The sequence below is a fragment of the Schistocerca nitens genome, chromosome 2 (genome assembly GCF_023898315.1).
Source record: "Schistocerca nitens isolate TAMUIC-IGC-003100 chromosome 2, iqSchNite1.1, whole genome shotgun sequence".
NCBI classification, from domain to species: domain Eukaryota; kingdom Metazoa; phylum Arthropoda; class Insecta; order Orthoptera; family Acrididae; genus Schistocerca; species Schistocerca nitens.
In genome coordinates, this window is record NC_064615.1 from 524,037,737 (window position 1) to 524,056,959 (window position 19,223).

Consider the following 19,223-nt stretch of genomic DNA (forward strand, 5'->3'; position numbering starts at 1 on the left):
GATGGTGCTCCACCGCACTTCCATCATGATGTTCGGCATTTCTTAAACAGGAGATTGGAAAACCGATGGATCGGTCGTGGTGGAGATCATGATCAGCAATTCATGTCATGGCCTCCACGCTCTCCCGACTTAACTCCATGCAATTTCTTTCTGTGGGGTTATGTGAAAGATTCAGTGTTTAAACCTCCTCTACCAAGAAACGTGCCAGAACTGCAAGCTCGCATCAACGATGCTTTCGAACTCAATGATGGGGACATGCTGCGCCGAGTGTGGGAGAAACTTGATTATCGGCTTGATGTCTGCCGAATCACTAAAGGGGCACATATTGAACATTTGTGAATGCCTAAAAAAACTTTTTGAGTTTTTGTATGTGTGTGCAAAGCATTGTGAAAATATCTCAAATAATAAAGTTATTGTAGAGCTGTGAAATCGCTTCAATCATTTGTAATAACCCTGTACTATCTCAAGTCTTCTTGAAGCATGCAACACTGTGCATACATGCAGATGACTAGCACTGCATGAGATGTACAATGGTAGAGTCTTCCAATGAAACAGCCAATCATAATGCAGGAATATATGTAGGGAAACTGATAATTAAAGATGTGAACTTCATTGACAGGTCAAAGGCTTTTATTAGGACCTTCGCTACAGTGTTGTCTTTCAGAAATTTCTTCCAACTTATTGATTTCCAATGTTCTCTCTGAGAATTCAGTCTTCTTGCACCTCCAAGAGATGCAAGTGAAATACATGAGCAAATAGTCCTGAAGCATGCATGTAACTGTTCATTTTTACAATAATACTTCAAGTTTTGCTATTTTTTGTGGCATTAGCATGTGGAGCTTCTTCCAATAGTTGTTTCTAATATCAGTGATAATGACACTGAAAGCTCTAGCTGTGATAATCACATAAAACAATTTCCACAGTGAAAATATTATTGGTTATATAAGTTGCTCTGAAGGAACATTTGATTCTTGTGAGCATGATTGTTAATGAGTATATAAATTAACAAAATAATTAATGCCAGCACATCAGATGCATTTTCATTTCAATTTTACAGATCACAGAATATACTGCATGATGGTGCTGGTCAGATCACTTAAATGAGGTTAATGAGGTAGCTGCAGCACAGTATCTTGAAAACCTTCAAAAGTGCTACACAGATTTCATCAGTTCATTTGTTAAATGTGCTCCATCTTAGGAGTCTGGACACAGGTTATGCACATAAAGATATCATATCCACAGCTGCCTCTTTATTTGTTCACTTTGCACCAGTTACATGTGGTATTTGTTGATCGATGATACCATTTCACTGGTAACTGGTTATGTAGATCTTGTAATGTCTTCAAATGTTGGATTGGTGTTCTTGTTTGGTCCTGAAACATCAAGAAGTGAAGAGACTTTATATGTTTAGCTGCTTCAGAAAAAAAAATCATGAACAAGCATGTTAGTGGAATAACACTTCTTCATACTATATTTCTATGTAATGTGACAGGAAGAGTGATAGAGAGAGAACACTGTCTCCATTTTAGTGTGAATGGGGGAAGATATACAGTGTGTTGAATCATTTTACAGTTGCCTAATCAGTACAATTCCATTATTGTATTTGTCTTACAATGTTTTGTACTGGAAATGATATTGTTTGCAGATATGAAACATTTCTTATGTTAGCAGGACCGGTAAATTACCAATGCATATAGCCTAGGACTAAGACACCTTATACTTGTAACCTTGAACAATACTTACTATTTCTACATTAATGGAAAGTTCTGACAGAATATAAATAATTTAGGAGTAAAGGTAACAAATCACTTAAAGTAGAGATGTTGAGTCATTGACAGGCACATAAACAAGACATAAAACATGCTAGCTTTCAGATGAATCCTTTTCAAACTAGAGTACACATACATGATTGCTGCCCCTCCTCTTTGCCTCCCCCCTCAGACACACACAAACACACATGTATTTACAGCTAAATTGCGCTGTCTGAACACACAAGACCAGTACTGCAGTTCTGGAGGCTGCCTGTGGTGAGTGGTTGTGTTGGATGGAGTGGAAACAAGGGGAAAGGATCTGGGGAATGCGAGGGATGATTGGGGAAGGGTGGCTGACATCTTGGAGGGAGGCAGCAGATGTACAGGGCAGGAATGCAAGAGGGAGGAGAGGCAACTGGTGCAGGGGATAGAAGAGTGATGTGCAGGCACCGGTGTTGGTCAAGTTCTTGCAATGTATGATGATCAAGGCATGGGGAGTATGTTGGGAGATGGTTATAGAACAGAGGAAGGGGAGACTGGGAAGGAGGCTGCATGAAGTGAGAGTCATGGGGCAGGGTGGAGGCATATGTGTCTGTGTGTTTGTGTGTGTGTGTTTCTCTTATTTTTAATGTATTAATCATTAACTTATGTACTTTTCACATTAAGGAACTACTTGACCATACATTGTGCTCTTACAAAGTAAATAACTAACAGTTAATACAATAAATATTACTACTGTGAATGTCGTTCTTTCATTAAGAACATTGATAAGATGCATTTAGTCACAGGTGGCATTAAATAGAGTAGTCAACTGTACATTAACAACATATCAAAGTAATCTTATTTGTCATTGAGTTTCAACACTGAGGGCCTAGTATATTTATGTCATACCTGAGGATCAGTTGATGAGCTAGTAAAATACACTCCTGGAAATGGAAAAAAGAACACATTGCCACCGGTGTGTCAGACCCACCATACTTGCTCCGGACACTGCCAGAGGGCTGTACAAGCAATGATCACATGCACGGCACAGCGGACACACCACGAACCGCGGTGTTGGCCGTCGAATGGCGCTAGCTGCGTAGCATTTGTGCACCGCCGCCGTCAGTGTCAGCCAGTTGGCCGTGGCATACGGAGCTCCATCGCAGTCTTTAACACTGGTAGCATGCCGCGACAGCGTGGACGTGAACCGTATGTGCAGTTGACGGACTTTGAGCGAGGGCGTATAGTGGGCATGCGGGAGGCCGGGTGGACGTACCGCCGAATTGCTCAATACGTGGGGCGTGAGGTCTCCACAGTACATCGATGTTGTCGCCAGTGGTCGGCGAAAGGTGCACGTGCCCGTCGACCTGGGACCGGACCGCAGCGACGCACGGATGCACGCCAAGACCGTAGGATCCTACGCAGTGCCGTAGGGGACCGCACCGCCACTTCCCAGCAAATTAGGGACACTGTTGCTCCTGGGGTATCGGCGAGGACCATTCGCAACCGTCTCCATGAAGCTGGGCTACGGTCCCGCACACCGTTAGGCCGTCTTCCACTCACGCCCCAACATCGTGCAGCCCGCCTCCAGTGGTGTCGCGACAGGCGTGAATGGAGGGACGAATGGAGACGTGTCGTCTTCAGCGATGAGAGTCGCTTCTGCCTTGGTGCCAATGATGATCGTATGCGTGTTTGGCGCCGTGCAGGTGAGCGCCACAATCAGGACTGCATACGACCGAGGCACACAGGGCCAACACCCGGCATCATGGTGTGGGGAGCGATCTCCTACACTGGCCGTACACCACTGGTGATCGTCGAGGGGACACTGAATAGTGCACGGTACATCCAAACCGTCATCGAACCCATCGTTCTACCATTCCTAGACCGGCAATGGAACGTGCTGTTCCAACAGGACAATGCACGTCCGCATGTATCCCGTGCCACCCAACGTGCTCTAGAAGGTGTAAGTCAACTACCCTGGCCAGCAAGATCTCCGGATCTGTCCCCCATTGAGCATGTTTGGGACTGGATGAAGCGTCGTCTCACGCGGTCTGCACGTCCAGCACGAACGCTGGTCCAACTGAGGCGCCAGGTGGAAATGGCATGGCAAGCCGTTCCACAGGACTACATCCAGCATCTCTACGATCGTCTCCATGGGAGAATAGCAGCCTGCATTGCTGCGAAAGGTGGATATACACTGTACTAGTGCCGACATTGTGCATGCTCTGTTGCCTGTGTCTTATGTGCCTGTGGTTCTGTCAGTGTGATCATGTGATGTATCTGACCCCAGGAATGTGTCAATAAAGTTTCCCCTTCCTGGGACAATGAATTCACGGTGTTCTTATTTCAATTTCCAGGAGTGTAGTTTCATAACTTCAGAATGAAGTATTTATTTGATGACAGCAAGATGATGTAGAAAAAGAATGTGAAGCTTCAATTGGGCAACATAAAACAATACAAAGTTCTGCTATCCATTACTTTTTGTGACACATTGCATAAATTTTAAAACTATAAATAATAAAATTTTGAAAAAAATTCCTTACCAATATAGCTAAGCAACACTGGAAGAAAAATCAGCCCATGTGCTGCTCCTATCAGCACGATTCCAAGATACATTCGGAAATAGAAGATTTGGAAGATCTCAGTCTTAGCAAAAGCCAGCACAAAAATACCAACAATTTTTGTCAGTGTAATTCCTGACAGTACCTGCAACAGATATTTGATTGATTAATAACATATTATGTTACATTTTAACACATTTTAAATGATTTCGTGCAGCTATGTCTGTACTTTCAATATCAATGGTGGACTGTCAGAAGGATTATTATTAATTTCTCTTATGTAAAGTGCACTCAACATAAAATTCACAATGGCTCTGGAATTAAGTAAAGTGCTACTATAGCCAAATAAGACATATATCGTACATATCTGGTAAGTATTTCAGAATAAGTTATACAGGTTATATGTACAGTATGGTTTCAGTTGCCTGAGACTGCAGTCGAGTGTGTGAGTTGTGTACGCATGTGTGTGTGTGTGTGTGTGTGTGTGTGTGTGTGTGTGTGTGTGTGTGCGTGCACATGTGTCTATTGATGAAGGCCAATGGCTGAAAGCTTTCATTGTGAGAGTCTTTTTGTTGTGCCTATCTGCAACTCAGCATCTCCACTGTATGGTGAGTAGCAACTTTCCTTCTCATAATACTGTAAAATCAATTCAGCTGTCAGTTTTGTGCACAACAGAACAGGCTGACTTGTTCCACATCCCAGAAGGATCTCCTTCGTGATGAGATTAATGGAATATGATGATGGAAGATGGGGAAGGAATCCAGTATGCACTCTTGTAGTGCCTCGAGAATTTCGGGGTAAATTCTAGAGACACTCAGTCATCCACCATCTTGAACACTCGATATTTTAAGTATGAGTGTGGGAGAGTGGAGACGTATCTATCACGCCACCAGTTTTTGTATGTGCAGGATGGACATATATCTGGAGAATACTGCAATCGTGGCAGTCGATCAGTGCAGACAAGTGTTTGCCGCTTGCACCATAGAAGCTGTATGTGACGTACAAGAAGCAAACATGCATTATTCTTTGATGGTGTAATGATTGTAATTGTTATGAACAAATCAAATATGAATTGATTTGAGACTCTTAATTTGGGCGTTGGACATGCCAAAAGCAAGAACTGTCTTTGAATTTCTGGTGGTTATTAAACTCACCACATTGTAAATATACTTAATTGTATCTGACAGTTAAAGACACAATTGACTTGCAAGAATTTGTATTCTTATGTGAGACTTGTGGAAATGGAAATGTATCAGAAATGAATTGAAAGTATTATGAGTGTACATAGTTATTTCAAAATCAGAGAGGGAGAGGGTGAAGAATTTTTTTTATCCCTCTAACCAGCATTATTCCTTCAGAGAAGAAGTTGTGGAGATCAATGCAGCCATGTATCCAGAGAAGAGGTTTGGCTGAATGTTTCAAGTTAGTCAATTGTAGTAAGAGAAGTGTGAAGTTCACAATCCAGCTTTGCATTGCTTCTCTTGTCGCCAAACTGTTAGACTCTGTGTGCATACCAAGAGGAGTTATTCCAGATGCAGAATGGGTGCTTTTGGATGCTACAAAGAGCATAGGGTGCAGCCAACTGCAGTTGGTGGCTCATGTCATTATTAACTATGTGTGTTACTTTGGATCACAAGAGATTCTCTCTTTGGTTTCAAAGTACCTCAACTGATACTATTATAGTTGGTGGTGACTTCAATCTAACCTCAATATGTTGATGAAAATATATGTTTAAAGCCGGTGGTGGGCATAAAAAGTCATCCAAAACATACTGAATGCTTTCTCCAAAAATTATTTTGAACAAAAATCAAACAATGGAAAATCCAGGATGAAATGTAACAATATTATGAGAAGGCAAGTTGCTGCTCAACATGTACTGGAGATGCTGAGTCACAGATAGGCACAACAAAAAGACTCTCACAATTAAAGCTTTCAGCTATTACGGCCTTTATCAACAATAGACACACATACAGGCAGCACTCCGTGGTTTCAGTTGCCTGAGACTGCAGTAGTGTGTGTGTGTGTGTGTGTGTGTGCATTGTTGATGAAGGCCTTAATAGCTGAAAGCTTTAATTGTGAGTCTTTTTGTTGTGCCTATCTGCGACTCAGCATCTCCATTATATGGTGCATTATTTTGAACTATTAGTTCAAGAACTTACTTGAAGTGTAAATGGTTGTGAAAACATACATGGCCTGTTAGCAACAAATAATCCCTGAGCAAATAAGGATCATCATGATGGATACAGGTATTAGTAACCACAAGGTTGTTGTAGTGAGACTGAACATCATAACATCTAAACCCACTGAAAATAAATACAAAATACATCTATTTAAGAAAAAAGGATAAAATTTTGCTTGATGCCTTCCTAAGAGACAGGCACCATTGCTTCCAATCTGACTATTTAAGCATAGACCAGATGTGATTTGAATTCAAAAAATAGTATTGACTGCAGTTGAGAGATATATGCCAAATAAATTAATAACAGGTGGTACTAATCCTCCATGGTACACAAAACAGGTCAGAACATTGTTAGAGAAACAATGAAAACATAATGCCAAATTTCAAAGCATGCATAATCTCCAAGGTTGATGAAGTTCTACAGAACCTCAAAATTTAGTGTGAATTTCAATGCAAGATGCTTTCAACAGTTTCCACAATGAAACTCTGTATCAAAATCTGGTAGAAAATGTAGAGATATTCTTGTTGTCTGTAAAGTACACCAGTGGCAAATGCAGTCAATCCATTCACTGTCCAATAAAAATGGTCATGTTACTGATAAAAGTGCCACTAAAGCAGTCATTAAACACAGTTTTCTGAAATTCTTTCACCAGAGAAAAATAAATAAATAATAAAGAACATATGCCGACAAGAGTGACTTAGAAGTAGATATCCACAGTGTAGCAGAGCAGCTTAAATCAATTATAAAGATACAGTCTCCAGTCCAGATTCGATACCAGTCCACTTTCTTTCAGCGTATGCTGAAACAATAGCTTCATACCTAGCAATAATATATAACTACTCGCTCACCTAAAAATCTGTACATAAAGACTGGAAAGTTGCTCAAGTCAAACCAACACCCAAGAAAGAAAATACAAATAATCTACATAATTACAGACCCATACCACTAACATCAATTTGCAGTATGATTTTGAAACATATACTGAGTTCTAACATTATGAATTACCTTGAAGAAAATGATTTATTGACAAATAGCCTACTCAGATTCAGAATATATCATTCTTGTGAAACACAATTAAGTTTTTACTGTCATCATGTAATGAGTACTATTGACTGGCAATGTCAAATTGATTCCATATTTTTAGATTTCCAGAAGGCTTTTGACACTGTTCTTCACAGGTGACTTCTATTCACATTGTGTGCCTATGGAACATAGTTATGTGACTGGGTTTGTGATTTCCTGTCAGAAAGGTCACAGTTTGTAGTAACTGAAAGAAAGTCCTCAAGTAAAACAGAAGTAATATCTGACATTCCCCAGGGAAGTGTTACAGGCCCTCTTCCTAATCTACATAAACAGTTTAGTAGACAATCTGAGCAACCCTATTACATTGTTTGCAGGTGATGCTGTCATTTATCATCTTTTCAAGTCATCAGATGATCAAAACCAACTGCAAAACAATTTAGACAAGATATCTGTTTAGAGACTGCTTACACTATGCTTCTCTGCCAACTTCTAGAACAGGGCTTAACAACTGGCCGGTTTTGAGCGCGAGTACTCGCATCTGCTCAGGCATGTGCTCGCGAGCAGGTGCAAGGTCGCGGAGTAGGGAGAGAGGGGAGGGAGGGGAAATGCGCGCGCACGTTTGAATAGGGCCGCTGTGTGCCTATTGAATTCGCGCCGACTGTGTAACGTTTAAAGTACTGCGATCAGCTCTTAACAGTCACTTCGCTAGTTAAGAATCATGTGATGTCGCCGTTGTGTAACCCCAACCATGATTTCGCAGTTCAACCCCCATTGGGAGGAATTGTATTTGTTTACAGAAAAAGATGGTGTTGCAAAATGTTTAGTATGTCACAAAACGCTGAATTCTTTTACGAAATTTAATTTGCAGCGACATTATATATCGTACCACGCGGAAGACTACGGACGTGGAAAATGTGATTGACCAGATCGTGCACAGGAAGTTATTAAATTTAAAAGGAAGCTATCTGAAGAAGATCTGGACGACGAAGAAAAATCAACTGAGGCAGCTCTCAGAGTGGGTTACAAAATTGCCTTGCTTTTAGCAAAATCCCTGCACCCCTTAACTGATGGCTATTTAATATTTAATAAAAGAATGTTTGGTAGTTGCAGCGGAACATTTGTGTCCATCTCAAGTTGAACAGTATCAGATTGTGCCATTCTCTAACATGACCATTATGCGTCGCATACAGGACATGGCAGACGACGTCCAGAGCCAGCTTGCAAATATCTGTAAAGATTTTATGGCGTATTCTCTAGCTCTGGACGAAAGTGTTGATATCACTGGAACAACGCAGCTTGCCTTATTTATTAGAGGTGTTAATAGAGATCTTGAGGTGAGGGAGGAGCTCCTCGATGTAGTAGCCATCAAGAACACTACAACCGGAGGTGTTATTTTAAGTAGTGTTGAAGAAAGTGTTGAAAATATAGGATTGTCGTGGAATTCTTTAGTTTCAGTGTCTACAGGTGGTAGAAGCATACACTAAGCTAATAAAATTATGTGGCACATGTACATTCTCCTCTATTTGTTTCATTTGTCGCAGTAATAATTGGTGAGTGATATCCCTGCAGGTGGCCGCGGATTTACATTGACTGGCGGTAGCTGTTGTGTGCCCTATGTGACTCTCCCCACTCTCCGCTCTGGTCTGGTAGTGGGGGTAGCGTGCTCGCGCTGCTCCGTGCTCGCACCTTGCTGCTCACAGCTTGCTCCGCGAGCACGTATGTTGTGAAGTCCTGTTCTAGAATATTGCCATGTGGTGTGGAATCTGCATTACTAGGACTGACAGAGGACATCTGAAAGGTTCAGAGAAGGGCAGCTCATTTTGTATTATCACAAAGTAGGGATGAGACTACCACAAATATGATACATGAACTGGGTTGGCAATCATTGAAACAAAAGTGTTTTTCATTGGGCAGGATTTTCTCATGGAATTTCAATCACCAACTTTCTCTTCAGAGCATGAAATTATTTTGTTGATGACCACCTACATAGGGAGAAATGACCATCATCGTAAAATAAGAGAAATCAGAGCTTGCACAGAGAGATTTAAATGCTCATTTTTCCCATTAACTGTAAGGGAGTAGAACAGTAGAGAAACAGCTTGGAGGTGGTTCGATGAGGCATCTAATAGAAATTTGACTGTGAATTGCAGTGTAATCATGTAGATGTAGATGTATGGTTGAAATAATTTCCACCAGGCCCAGAGTCCTTTATGAGGATTGGTGAGTATGGAAAATTTTCAACACCACTAGTAATGTTAATAATACCATTAAATTTTACAAAAATACAACTGAATGGAAGCAATTTGAAATGAATTTCCCCTGTAAAATTAGCATTTGTTTGCCCAAACTTATATTTTACTGTGGTTAAATGTTTTGATTTCTGTTTGACATATATTAGGACTACCACCTCATCCAGCAACTGAACCACTAAATTTTCTGGTTTTATTTTATTTTATATAACAACATACAGGTAAGAAACAGATTTCTGGAAGTGAGGGCATTGTAATGCTATGCAAGAACTATGACCATAAGATACTGAAATATTCTTCGAAAATGAGTAATACAAACTACTTGTACATTTAATGAAGTTTGTGGTCATGAATAATTAATCAAATGTTAAGCACACACATACAAGAATCTATTTAGTATTTAAGGGTATCAACTTCTGTGAGCCTGGTAACACTTACTGAGCTGCCAATCTTAGTAAGAGCATCTGCTGCTCGTTTATTGCTCCCTGAAAGAGTAGAAACAGTGTAAGCCCGTACAATGTGACTGCAAAATTCCACAGCTATACCAACACCCTGTGGGATAAAAAAATGTACATGTTGAGTAACAGAAATATAGCAAAATGTATGCATTTATCAACTGCCATACATCAATACTCTCAAAATGGAATAGGCACTGAGCAGCTGCTAGCACACACAAACACACACACACACACACACACACACACACACACACACACACACACAAACAGTTCTTTGACAGCTGTGCATCAGTAATACACTTGGGGATGTGCAAATTAGCAGTTATGTAAGTTTGCAGGTCTGTAATATTAAATGTTGTACATTTAGAGAAGGCACTAATAAGACTTAGTAGAAATAACTGGTAAGTCATTATAGTGTGGAATTTTTGATATTGGTTTCATCCTGGTTAGCACTAATTAAGGGTAATTCAAACCCCCCTCACAAGTTTCTTCTCTACAGTAACATTCTGATCAAGAGTGGATGGACATGCAGTGACATATAAATTCAGATCCATTTCTCCTGCATGAAACAAGTGTGACCACCATATGAACAGTAATAAACCATCCCTATCAACCAGTTTTAGCCAAGAAGGTAAAATAATAGTTTTATACAATCAGAAATGCTGACTCAGCTACACTATTCAGATGTAATTTACTGGGGGAATAAGGGGGAGAAGTTTTCCAAGGACACACAGTTGGTAAGAAATTTAATTCTTTTCTGGAAGAAACTGGCTGATAAGGTCCATGTGCCATAGGCATTGGGGAGGAATGTCTTTGCTAGGATTGTGGATGGCATCTACAAGCAGCTGATGATCAGTAAAGACAGCAAACTTGAGATCTTCAATATTGTTGTGGAACTATCTGGCTGCCTCATAGACCATGAGAAGTTCGTAGTTGATTGTAGACCACTTGTGTTGTGTAGACAACAAGTTTTTTGGAGAAAAAACTGAGAAGTTCAATGGAATTGCTGATGTCCTGTTGCAAAACCGGGCCTACTGATGTATCACTCATGTTGGCAGTGATGGAGATATGGGCATTAGGTACGGGGATTGCCAGTGTGACAATGTGAGTGAGGACAAACTTGAGGGCCTCGAATCTTTGGATTATGCCATCAGTTGGTGGAACTTACCTCATTCCCAAGGTGCTTTTCCGATCAGGGTGTTGGTAAGCAGAGCCTTGATGGGGGCAGCATTAGGGAAGTGATGGTGATACAAGTTTATAATGCCTAAGAATCTTTGCAGTTCACTGTAAACCATGGTAGATGGAGGTTACACATAAACTTGACAACTTGTTGGTTGGATGCCCTCAGCCAGCACAGAATAGCCTAGGAAAGCTAATTGTGACTTCTTGTGGTTGATTTTTGACACCATTGCTACATAGTGGGGCATGGACTTGAGCCAAATGCTGTTCATGTTCCTCAGGGGTGGAGGGAAAGATCAAAATCTCATTCAAACTGCAGGTTCAACAATAAAGAAACAATAAACTACTGCCAAGTCTAAGTCACATTTTTGAATCCATGTGACATGAAACAGTACTCCCAAATGGGGTAATTAACGCAGTCTTGGGGATGTCGTCCTTGAACATATGAATATGGTGGTACGCTTTGTGGCCATCAAGTACACTGAACACTTGCGCATCACTGAACAGTTAGGTGAAGTCCTGAATATGTGGAATTAGATAATTGTCTATAATAGTGCAAGAGTTCAGAACTCTGTAGTTCCTGCACAGACAGAAGGAACCATCTTTCTTCTGGATGAGGTGCATGGGGGATGAGCAATTTTTACCTGGTGAGCATATAATGCCCACATCATTTAGTTCACTGACATATTTTTGATCGCTGCATAGTTTTTTGGCTTTGAGGTGGCAAACCTTGTGTTCGAGAGGTGGGTGCATCAGGAGGAATCACTGGGGAGCAAAATGTCACTGATCTTAGAGTGCTGTGGATGTGCAGTGCCGGCAAGAGCATGGGCATAGTTGCTGGGTGTCATTGCAATGTGGTAAGGGTGTGGCAGTGAGCTGATGTAGTGTCTGATGAGCTGGTGCCAGTTGCATGGATAGTGCATAGCTCAGCTGGTGAAGCACAGTGTTGTGAGCTCATGAGGCATTGGAAGTATAGTGCCTGGGGGTGTAAGCTCAACAAATGATGCAGTGAGTTGAGTTGCGAAAGTGGAGCACTAGGAGGGAGGAGTCCTTTGTGGGTAACAAAGGAGAACAGCTGAATGTGAGCATATGATTAGGAAGTTGGAGGTGTGGTGGAGCAATGAGGCAGATTGCATATTTGGTGATAAACCAAAATGTTTAAGAAAGTCTATGCAAAGTACAGATTCAAGATCTGTTGCATCAAGCACATTGACATCAGACTCGGCAGCACATCAGGTTAGCTTGGCTGGAGTTGTGCTAGTGGGGGCTAACACTGTAGTAATGTCGCTAGCCTCTCTGCAAGTATCAATTATGAATCTTAAGCCTGTTGTGAGACCCACCACGTACAGACAACACAACATAGAGTTGACTGCCTGGAGTGGAGGTGGTGTTCGCCAACTGTTATTTTATAAAACACACTGTGGAAGCAGTACAAAATGGGGCACCTAAATGAGTCCATGAGTAGGGTTCGAAGTATGTATGGAGGTCAGCATGAGAAAGTAGTTGTGGTTGCTGCTCACACAGGAGCTTAATGACCCACAAAATCCATAAAGTGATGTCAGGAAAGAATTCAACATCAACCAATGCCTGTGGGCAGCTCCAGAGTTCAGACGCAGTCTGAAATTCCAAGTTTTCTCCATGTATAATGTGGTGAATAACTTAGGATGGGAAGCGCACCTAATGCTCAGTTAACGAGGCTTTGGCAACAGAATTCTTGTGGTGGGTAGGTGGACGCAGAAGTAGGTCATTGATGAAGTTCGTGTGGTCATGCAGATTGCTGACAAGGCAGATAAAGTGTGAGTCCTTTTCCGAGATGCTGTGGAGATCAGAGAGGTTGTTGGTTAAGGTGAACCTGATCCATGGGTTGTTTTTTGAGAGGGGGGGCAGTTTAAGTAACCTGCTTGTCAGAACATGCTGAGGTGTCGAGGGTGACGAGGCACTGTGAGTGGCGATATCTTGATTGAGATGTGGGTAGTGTCCCAGAGCAGCACCCAAGTTTGTCTCAGGAGAGGGTCAAGAAGGTGGCCCCTCTTGATACTTGACCCAGTAAATATGAGAGCATGGTTGACCAATGTGTCAGGGATGATCATGGTCATCGTATGCAGCAGTGGTGTGCTTTATTGCAGAGTGGGACATGATGTGATGTGTAGCACCTGACTCCACTGCCAGGAGGAGGGGGGGGGGGAGAGAAGAAGGGGGTGGAGGCAATATTTTGCAACTCGGGGGGTGTGGAGGAATGGTAGGTCATCACTGGTGGTACAGCCATGACCTGAAAGATGATAGTAGAAGATGCGTAGTATATAGAATCGGAGACTGTACAGCACCTTGAGTGGCATGTTGAGTGTAGAGGTTCACTGGAACTTGTGGAGTGCTGAGATTAATGTGACTTTGCCTAAATACCAAAGGCAATGCACTTGGTTTGTGCCTCTGTTGAACTTGGATAGGTTAGAGAGCTCACTTGTGTAACGTGATGAAGGAATTGTTCCTGTTCCATTTTAACAGTGGTATGAGGTGTGTGGTACACCTGAGATGTGATGAGAGAACGTGGAGTTTGACGAAAACAACACACTGTCACTGGAATAATGTGCAAAGTAGCAAATGCAAATAAGGAGTCACCAACGTGCTAAATTATGTCTCTTTGTTGTATGATGAAGGAATGGAAACCACCAACTCAATATATGCTGAAGACCAACTTTTACTACAGAACTGTAGAACACACCCACAAAGTACAAACGTGAGAGAAAAACTGTACAAAGACAAAGATGTCAAAGATCATACATCAAAGAGTTTGCAAATCAAAACTCAAAGGTGCTGTTTTTGAGCTTGATAGTCACCACAAATTCAAACCAAAGCTGTATAAAAAGGAAGATGTAACAGTTTTCTATATGGTGTGTGTTTATAAAAAGATATCTTATAAAGACGTGTTACACAGTGAAAAAGCTCATTCATTTAACATGTTTTCCTTAGAAATGAAATACCCAATTTGCTTGAAATATTGATGAGAAAATTCAGAGAAAATTCATTAGTGACTCAGTTTTAGGTACTGCAATATCATTTTCTCAACTGCCCCCTTTGCATATGGTGGCAGCTTCATGAGAGAATAAATGTTGCAATGGGATACCTAGTTTATTGTATCATATGAATTATATAAAGAATTTGTATCTGGCAGTTGTAAAGATAAAGAATGGTTTGAGGAAGCTGCATATTTTTTTGGAACTAAAGAGGCACAGAAAATGTTGTGAGGTGATGGCAGAGGAAAAAGAAAAGAACCACAGACAGAAATGCTAGCACTTTGTGTACTTTCACTCAATACTGTTATATAACATTTTCTTGTGGAACAATGCAGCTGAGGTCAAAGCAATATTTACTCCACAGAAACACAGATAAAGAATATTATGTAAAGTTGATCAATGAACATTTTTCAGATGCCTCTTCAGGGAACTTGGGATTCATACACTTACATGCCAATACTAATGACTTTTGTGGTTAATAACAAGTGTGAATGCAGGGTGAACTTAGAATTCGTGACCACAATACTAGAAGTAAAATCAGTTTCCATAATGTGATTCTTGAGTTTCTCCCGGCGTATTTGATAATCAAAATATCCACGGGTGTGCTGCTGGTCTATAGTGTCTAACGGGCACAATATTTCGGCGATCATACATGTCGCCATCATCAGGTGAACTGACGGACTGAGCTCCTGTGAACGTGCCGGCATGGAGATCCGTACGCTAAGGCTGCTCAGAGGGAACTGGGTTCGGTCGCGGCGGCGGCAGATTTAAATACCCTCCGCCCGCGGCGCGCACCCTCCGCCGTCCGCGCCCCGCGCCACGGTAGCTCGGTGGAACAGATTGCGACGGCGTCTGAGATGACGTCGGTGTGATGGCTCTGTCCGCCGTGGTCATCAAAACTATACGTTTGCTTGATGTACTCTTGATTAACCCGATCGCTGGTTCCCAAGCCTTGCTAAGATTATAGCCACAGTCACGGTTTATGAGGTCGTCATTGGTGCGAATTTCGATGGCCTCTCTAACAACGCTGTCCCAGTATCTCGACGTCTGTACCAGAATCCTCGTGCGGTCATACTCCATGGCGTGATTTTCCGACAAACAATGTTCAACGACCGCCGACTTGCTCGGATACATCAGTCGATTGTGCCTCTGGTGTTCACGGCATCGATCCTCGACGGTACGCATCGTCTGACCAATATACGACTTGCCACATTGACACGGAATCTGGTACACGCCGGCCTTCCTCAAACCGAGGTCATCCTTGGCGCTCCCCACCAGTGCACGAGTTTTATTTGGAGGACAAAACACAGTTCCGACCCGGTATTTCTTCAGAATGTGGGCAATTTTCCCCGAGAGTGCGCCTGTGTATGGAATAAATGCAGTGCCTACCTCCTCCCTCGTGACTTCATCCATCTCAACAGGTTGTGCTGCAGTGGTTGGGCGGAGAGCACGTTGAATCTGCCACTCTTGAGTACCCAGTTTTTCGAAAAACAGTTCTCAGATGCTCCAATTCCTGGGGTAGACTCTCTGCGTCAGAGATAGTGCGCGCCCTATGTGCTAGAGTTTTAAGTACCCCATTCCTCTGTGAAGGGTGGTGGCAGCTGTCTGCGCGCAAATACAGATCAGTGTGCGTAGTCTTCCGATACACCCCATGACCTAGGGTGCCGTCAGCCCTTCTCTTGACCAAGACGTCAAGGAAAGGTAATTTACCCTCCGTTTCAGTCTCCATAGTGAATTTGATGTTGGGGTGTATGGAGTTTAGATGTGTAAGGAAGTCAAGGAGTTTATCCATACCATGTGGCCAGATGACGAACGTGTCGTCCCACCCCCAAGTTCACTCCGGTCGCAGAAATTGTTTGTGCTGTTGAACAGGTTGCAGCTCGACTTCCGCCAGAATCAGCCGAGGAAATACGTCGTGAAACTTGTCGTGCGTTGACGAAATCCAAGCCGATGAAGTCAAATATCAGCAGTAAAGAGAGGGCGGCCATTCGTGATCTGAGGGAGCGCTCTGAAATTGTTGTCTTACCGGCTGACAAAGGCAATGCTGCAGTTGTTGTCTCCCATAAGGACTACACTGATAAGATGCAGAGCCTGCTAAATGACGATTCCTACCGGAAGATCAGCGTTGACCCTACAAAGAAGGTGGAGAACAAGACGAGGGCGCTTCTCAAGGACGCAGATTTACCGGAGGGTGACGCTAAGAAATTGTTACCCCAAGGTCCGGTACCGCCTAGACTATATGGACTCCCGAAGGTTCACAAAGAGGGGGTACCATTACACCCCATTGTCAGCAACATCAGGGCACCTACATATTTGTTGGCCAAATACCTGACGGGAATATTAAGTCCTTATGTGGGTAACTGCCCTCATCAAATCCGTAATTCTGTGGATTTTGTTAAACGCCTTGATAGCTTCAGGTTAGATGAGTCAGATATCATGGTGAGTTTTGATGTCGTTTCCTTGTTTACGAGGGTACCCCTGCGAGAGTCACTAGAATTGATTAGTCAGAAGTTTGACGAGAAGACCACTGAACTTTTTAGGCATGTCTTGACTTCCACGTATTTTCTTTTTAATGGAGAATACTACGAACAAACGGAGGGAGTCGGCATGGGTAGCCCACTCTCACCGGTGGTAGCGAATTTGTACATGGAGAACTTCGAGGAGGAAGCCCTGTCGTCATCCGTATGGAAACCTACTTGCTTTTTCCGTTACGTGGACGACACGTTCGTCATCTGGCCACATGGTATGGATAAACTCCTTGACTTCCTTATACATCTAAACTCCATACACCCCAACATCAAATTCACTATGGAGACTGAAACGGAGGGTAAATTACCTTTCCTTGACGTCTTGGTCAAGAGAAGGGCTGACGGCACCCTAGGTCATGGGGTGTATCGGAAGACTACGCACACTGATCTGTATTTGCACGCAGACAGCTGCCACCACCCTTCACAGAGGAATGGGGTACTTAAAACTCTAGTACTTAGGGCGCGCACTATCTCTGACACAGAGAGTCTACCCCGGGAATTGGAGATCTGAGAACTGTTTTTCGAAAAAATGGGTACTCAGAGTGGCAGATTCAACGTGCTCTCCGCCGAACCACTGCAGCACAACCTGCTGAGATGGATGAAGTCACGAGGGAGGAGGTAGGCACTGCATTTATTCCATACACAGGCGCACTCTCGGGGAAAATCGCCCGCATTCTGAAGAAACACCGGGTCGGAACTGTGTTTTGTCCTCCAAATAAAACTCGTGCACTGGTGGGGAGCGCCAAGGATGACCTCGGTTTGAGGAAGGCCGCCGTGTACCAGATTCTGTGTCAATGTGGCAAGTCGTATATTGGTCAGACGATGCGTACCGTCGAGGATCGATGCCGTGAACACCAGAGGCACACTCGACTGATGTATCCGAGCAAGTCGGCGGCGGTCGCTGAACATTGTTTGTCGGAAAATCACGCCATGGAGTATGACCGCACGAGGATTCTGGTACAGACGTCGAGATATTGGGACAGCGTTGTTAGAGAGGCCATCGAAATTCGCACCAATGACGACCTCATAAACCGCGACTGTGGCTACAATCTTAGCAAGGCTTGGGAACCAGCGATCGGGTTAATCAAGAGTACATCGAGCAAACGTATAGTTGTGACGACCACGGCGGACAGAGCCATCACACCGACGTTATCTCAGACGCCGTCGCAATCTGTTCCACCGAGCTACCGTGGCGCGGGGCGCGGACGGCGGAGGGTGCGCGCCGCGGGCGGAGGGTATTTAAATCTGCCGCCGCCGCGACCGAACCCAGTTCCCTCTGAGCAGCCTTAGCGTACGGATCTCCGTGCCGGCACGTTCACAGGAGCTCAGTCCGTCAGTTCACCTGATGATGGCATGTATGATCACCGAAATATTGTGCCCATTGGACACTATAGACCGGCAGCACACCCGTGGATATTTTGATTAGTTTCCATAATGGCTATGCATCACTGTCTAGGGTTCAGAACAGAATTTTTTACTCTGGTGTCAAAGGTTGCCAGTTGACATCAGGCAAGAAATCGAAAATCCCCATACATTCAGAACTAAAATAAAAGAATAGCTCATTAGCCATTGCTGCAGTTTATCAGGATATCTTGGCTTAGTGGTGTACTTTCTCGATAACTTTAATGTTTATGTTAAACAGCTATTGATTTTGCCTGTACACTGACAGCTGATAGTGGTCTGTGTAAAATTATATACAGTGGAACCTCACAGCAAGCATAATTCATTCCAGAATCTTGCTCATAGTGCAAGACACTCATTAAGCAAAACAATTTCTCCCATATAAATTAATGTAAAGTATGGTAATGCTTTCCAAGCAGAAAAAGCACTAAAAGTTTTATCTTATTCATGCCATTAATTCAAAGAAAACTGTACATACAGTATTATGCACTATATTCATAATATACAGGGTGATTCAAAAAGAATACCACAACTTTAAAAATGTGTATTTAATGAAAGAAACATAATATAACCTTCTGTTATACATCATTACAAAGAGTATTTAAAAAGGTTTTTTTCACTCAAAAACAAGTTCAGAGATGTTCAATATGGCCCCCTCCAGACACACGAGCAATATCAACCCGATACTCCAACTCGTTCCACACTCTCTGTAGCATATCAGGCGTAACAGTTTGGATAGCTGCTGTTATTTCTCATTTCAAATCATCAATGGTGGCTGGGAGAGGTGGCCGAAACACCACATCCTTAACATACCCCCATAAGAAAAAATCGCAGGGGGTAAGATCAGGGCTTCTTGGAGGCCAGTGATGAAGTGCTCTGTCACGGGCTGCATGGCGGCCG

The 19,223-nt window shown here is 42.8% G+C and overlaps 1 protein-coding gene across 2 annotated transcripts in view; it reads right to left on the reverse strand.

Annotated features, from left to right (window-relative positions):
* Positions 1–608: 608 nt before the first annotated feature.
* Positions 609–19,223, reverse strand: part of LOC126236509 (NPC intracellular cholesterol transporter 1 homolog 1b-like) — a 169,575-nt gene continuing 150,960 nt past the window's right edge. For both annotated transcript variants that reach the window (XM_049945870.1, XM_049945871.1), the window contains exons 23-25: positions 10,185–10,298; positions 4,277–4,439; positions 609–1,373 (exon numbers count right to left, since the gene is read on the reverse strand). In XM_049945870.1, coding sequence (XP_049801827.1) covers positions 1,321–1,373; positions 4,277–4,439; positions 10,185–10,298 — 330 coding nt within the window. In that variant the 3' untranslated portion in view covers positions 609–1,320. The remainder of the gene's footprint in view (positions 1,374–4,276; positions 4,440–10,184; positions 10,299–19,223) is intronic.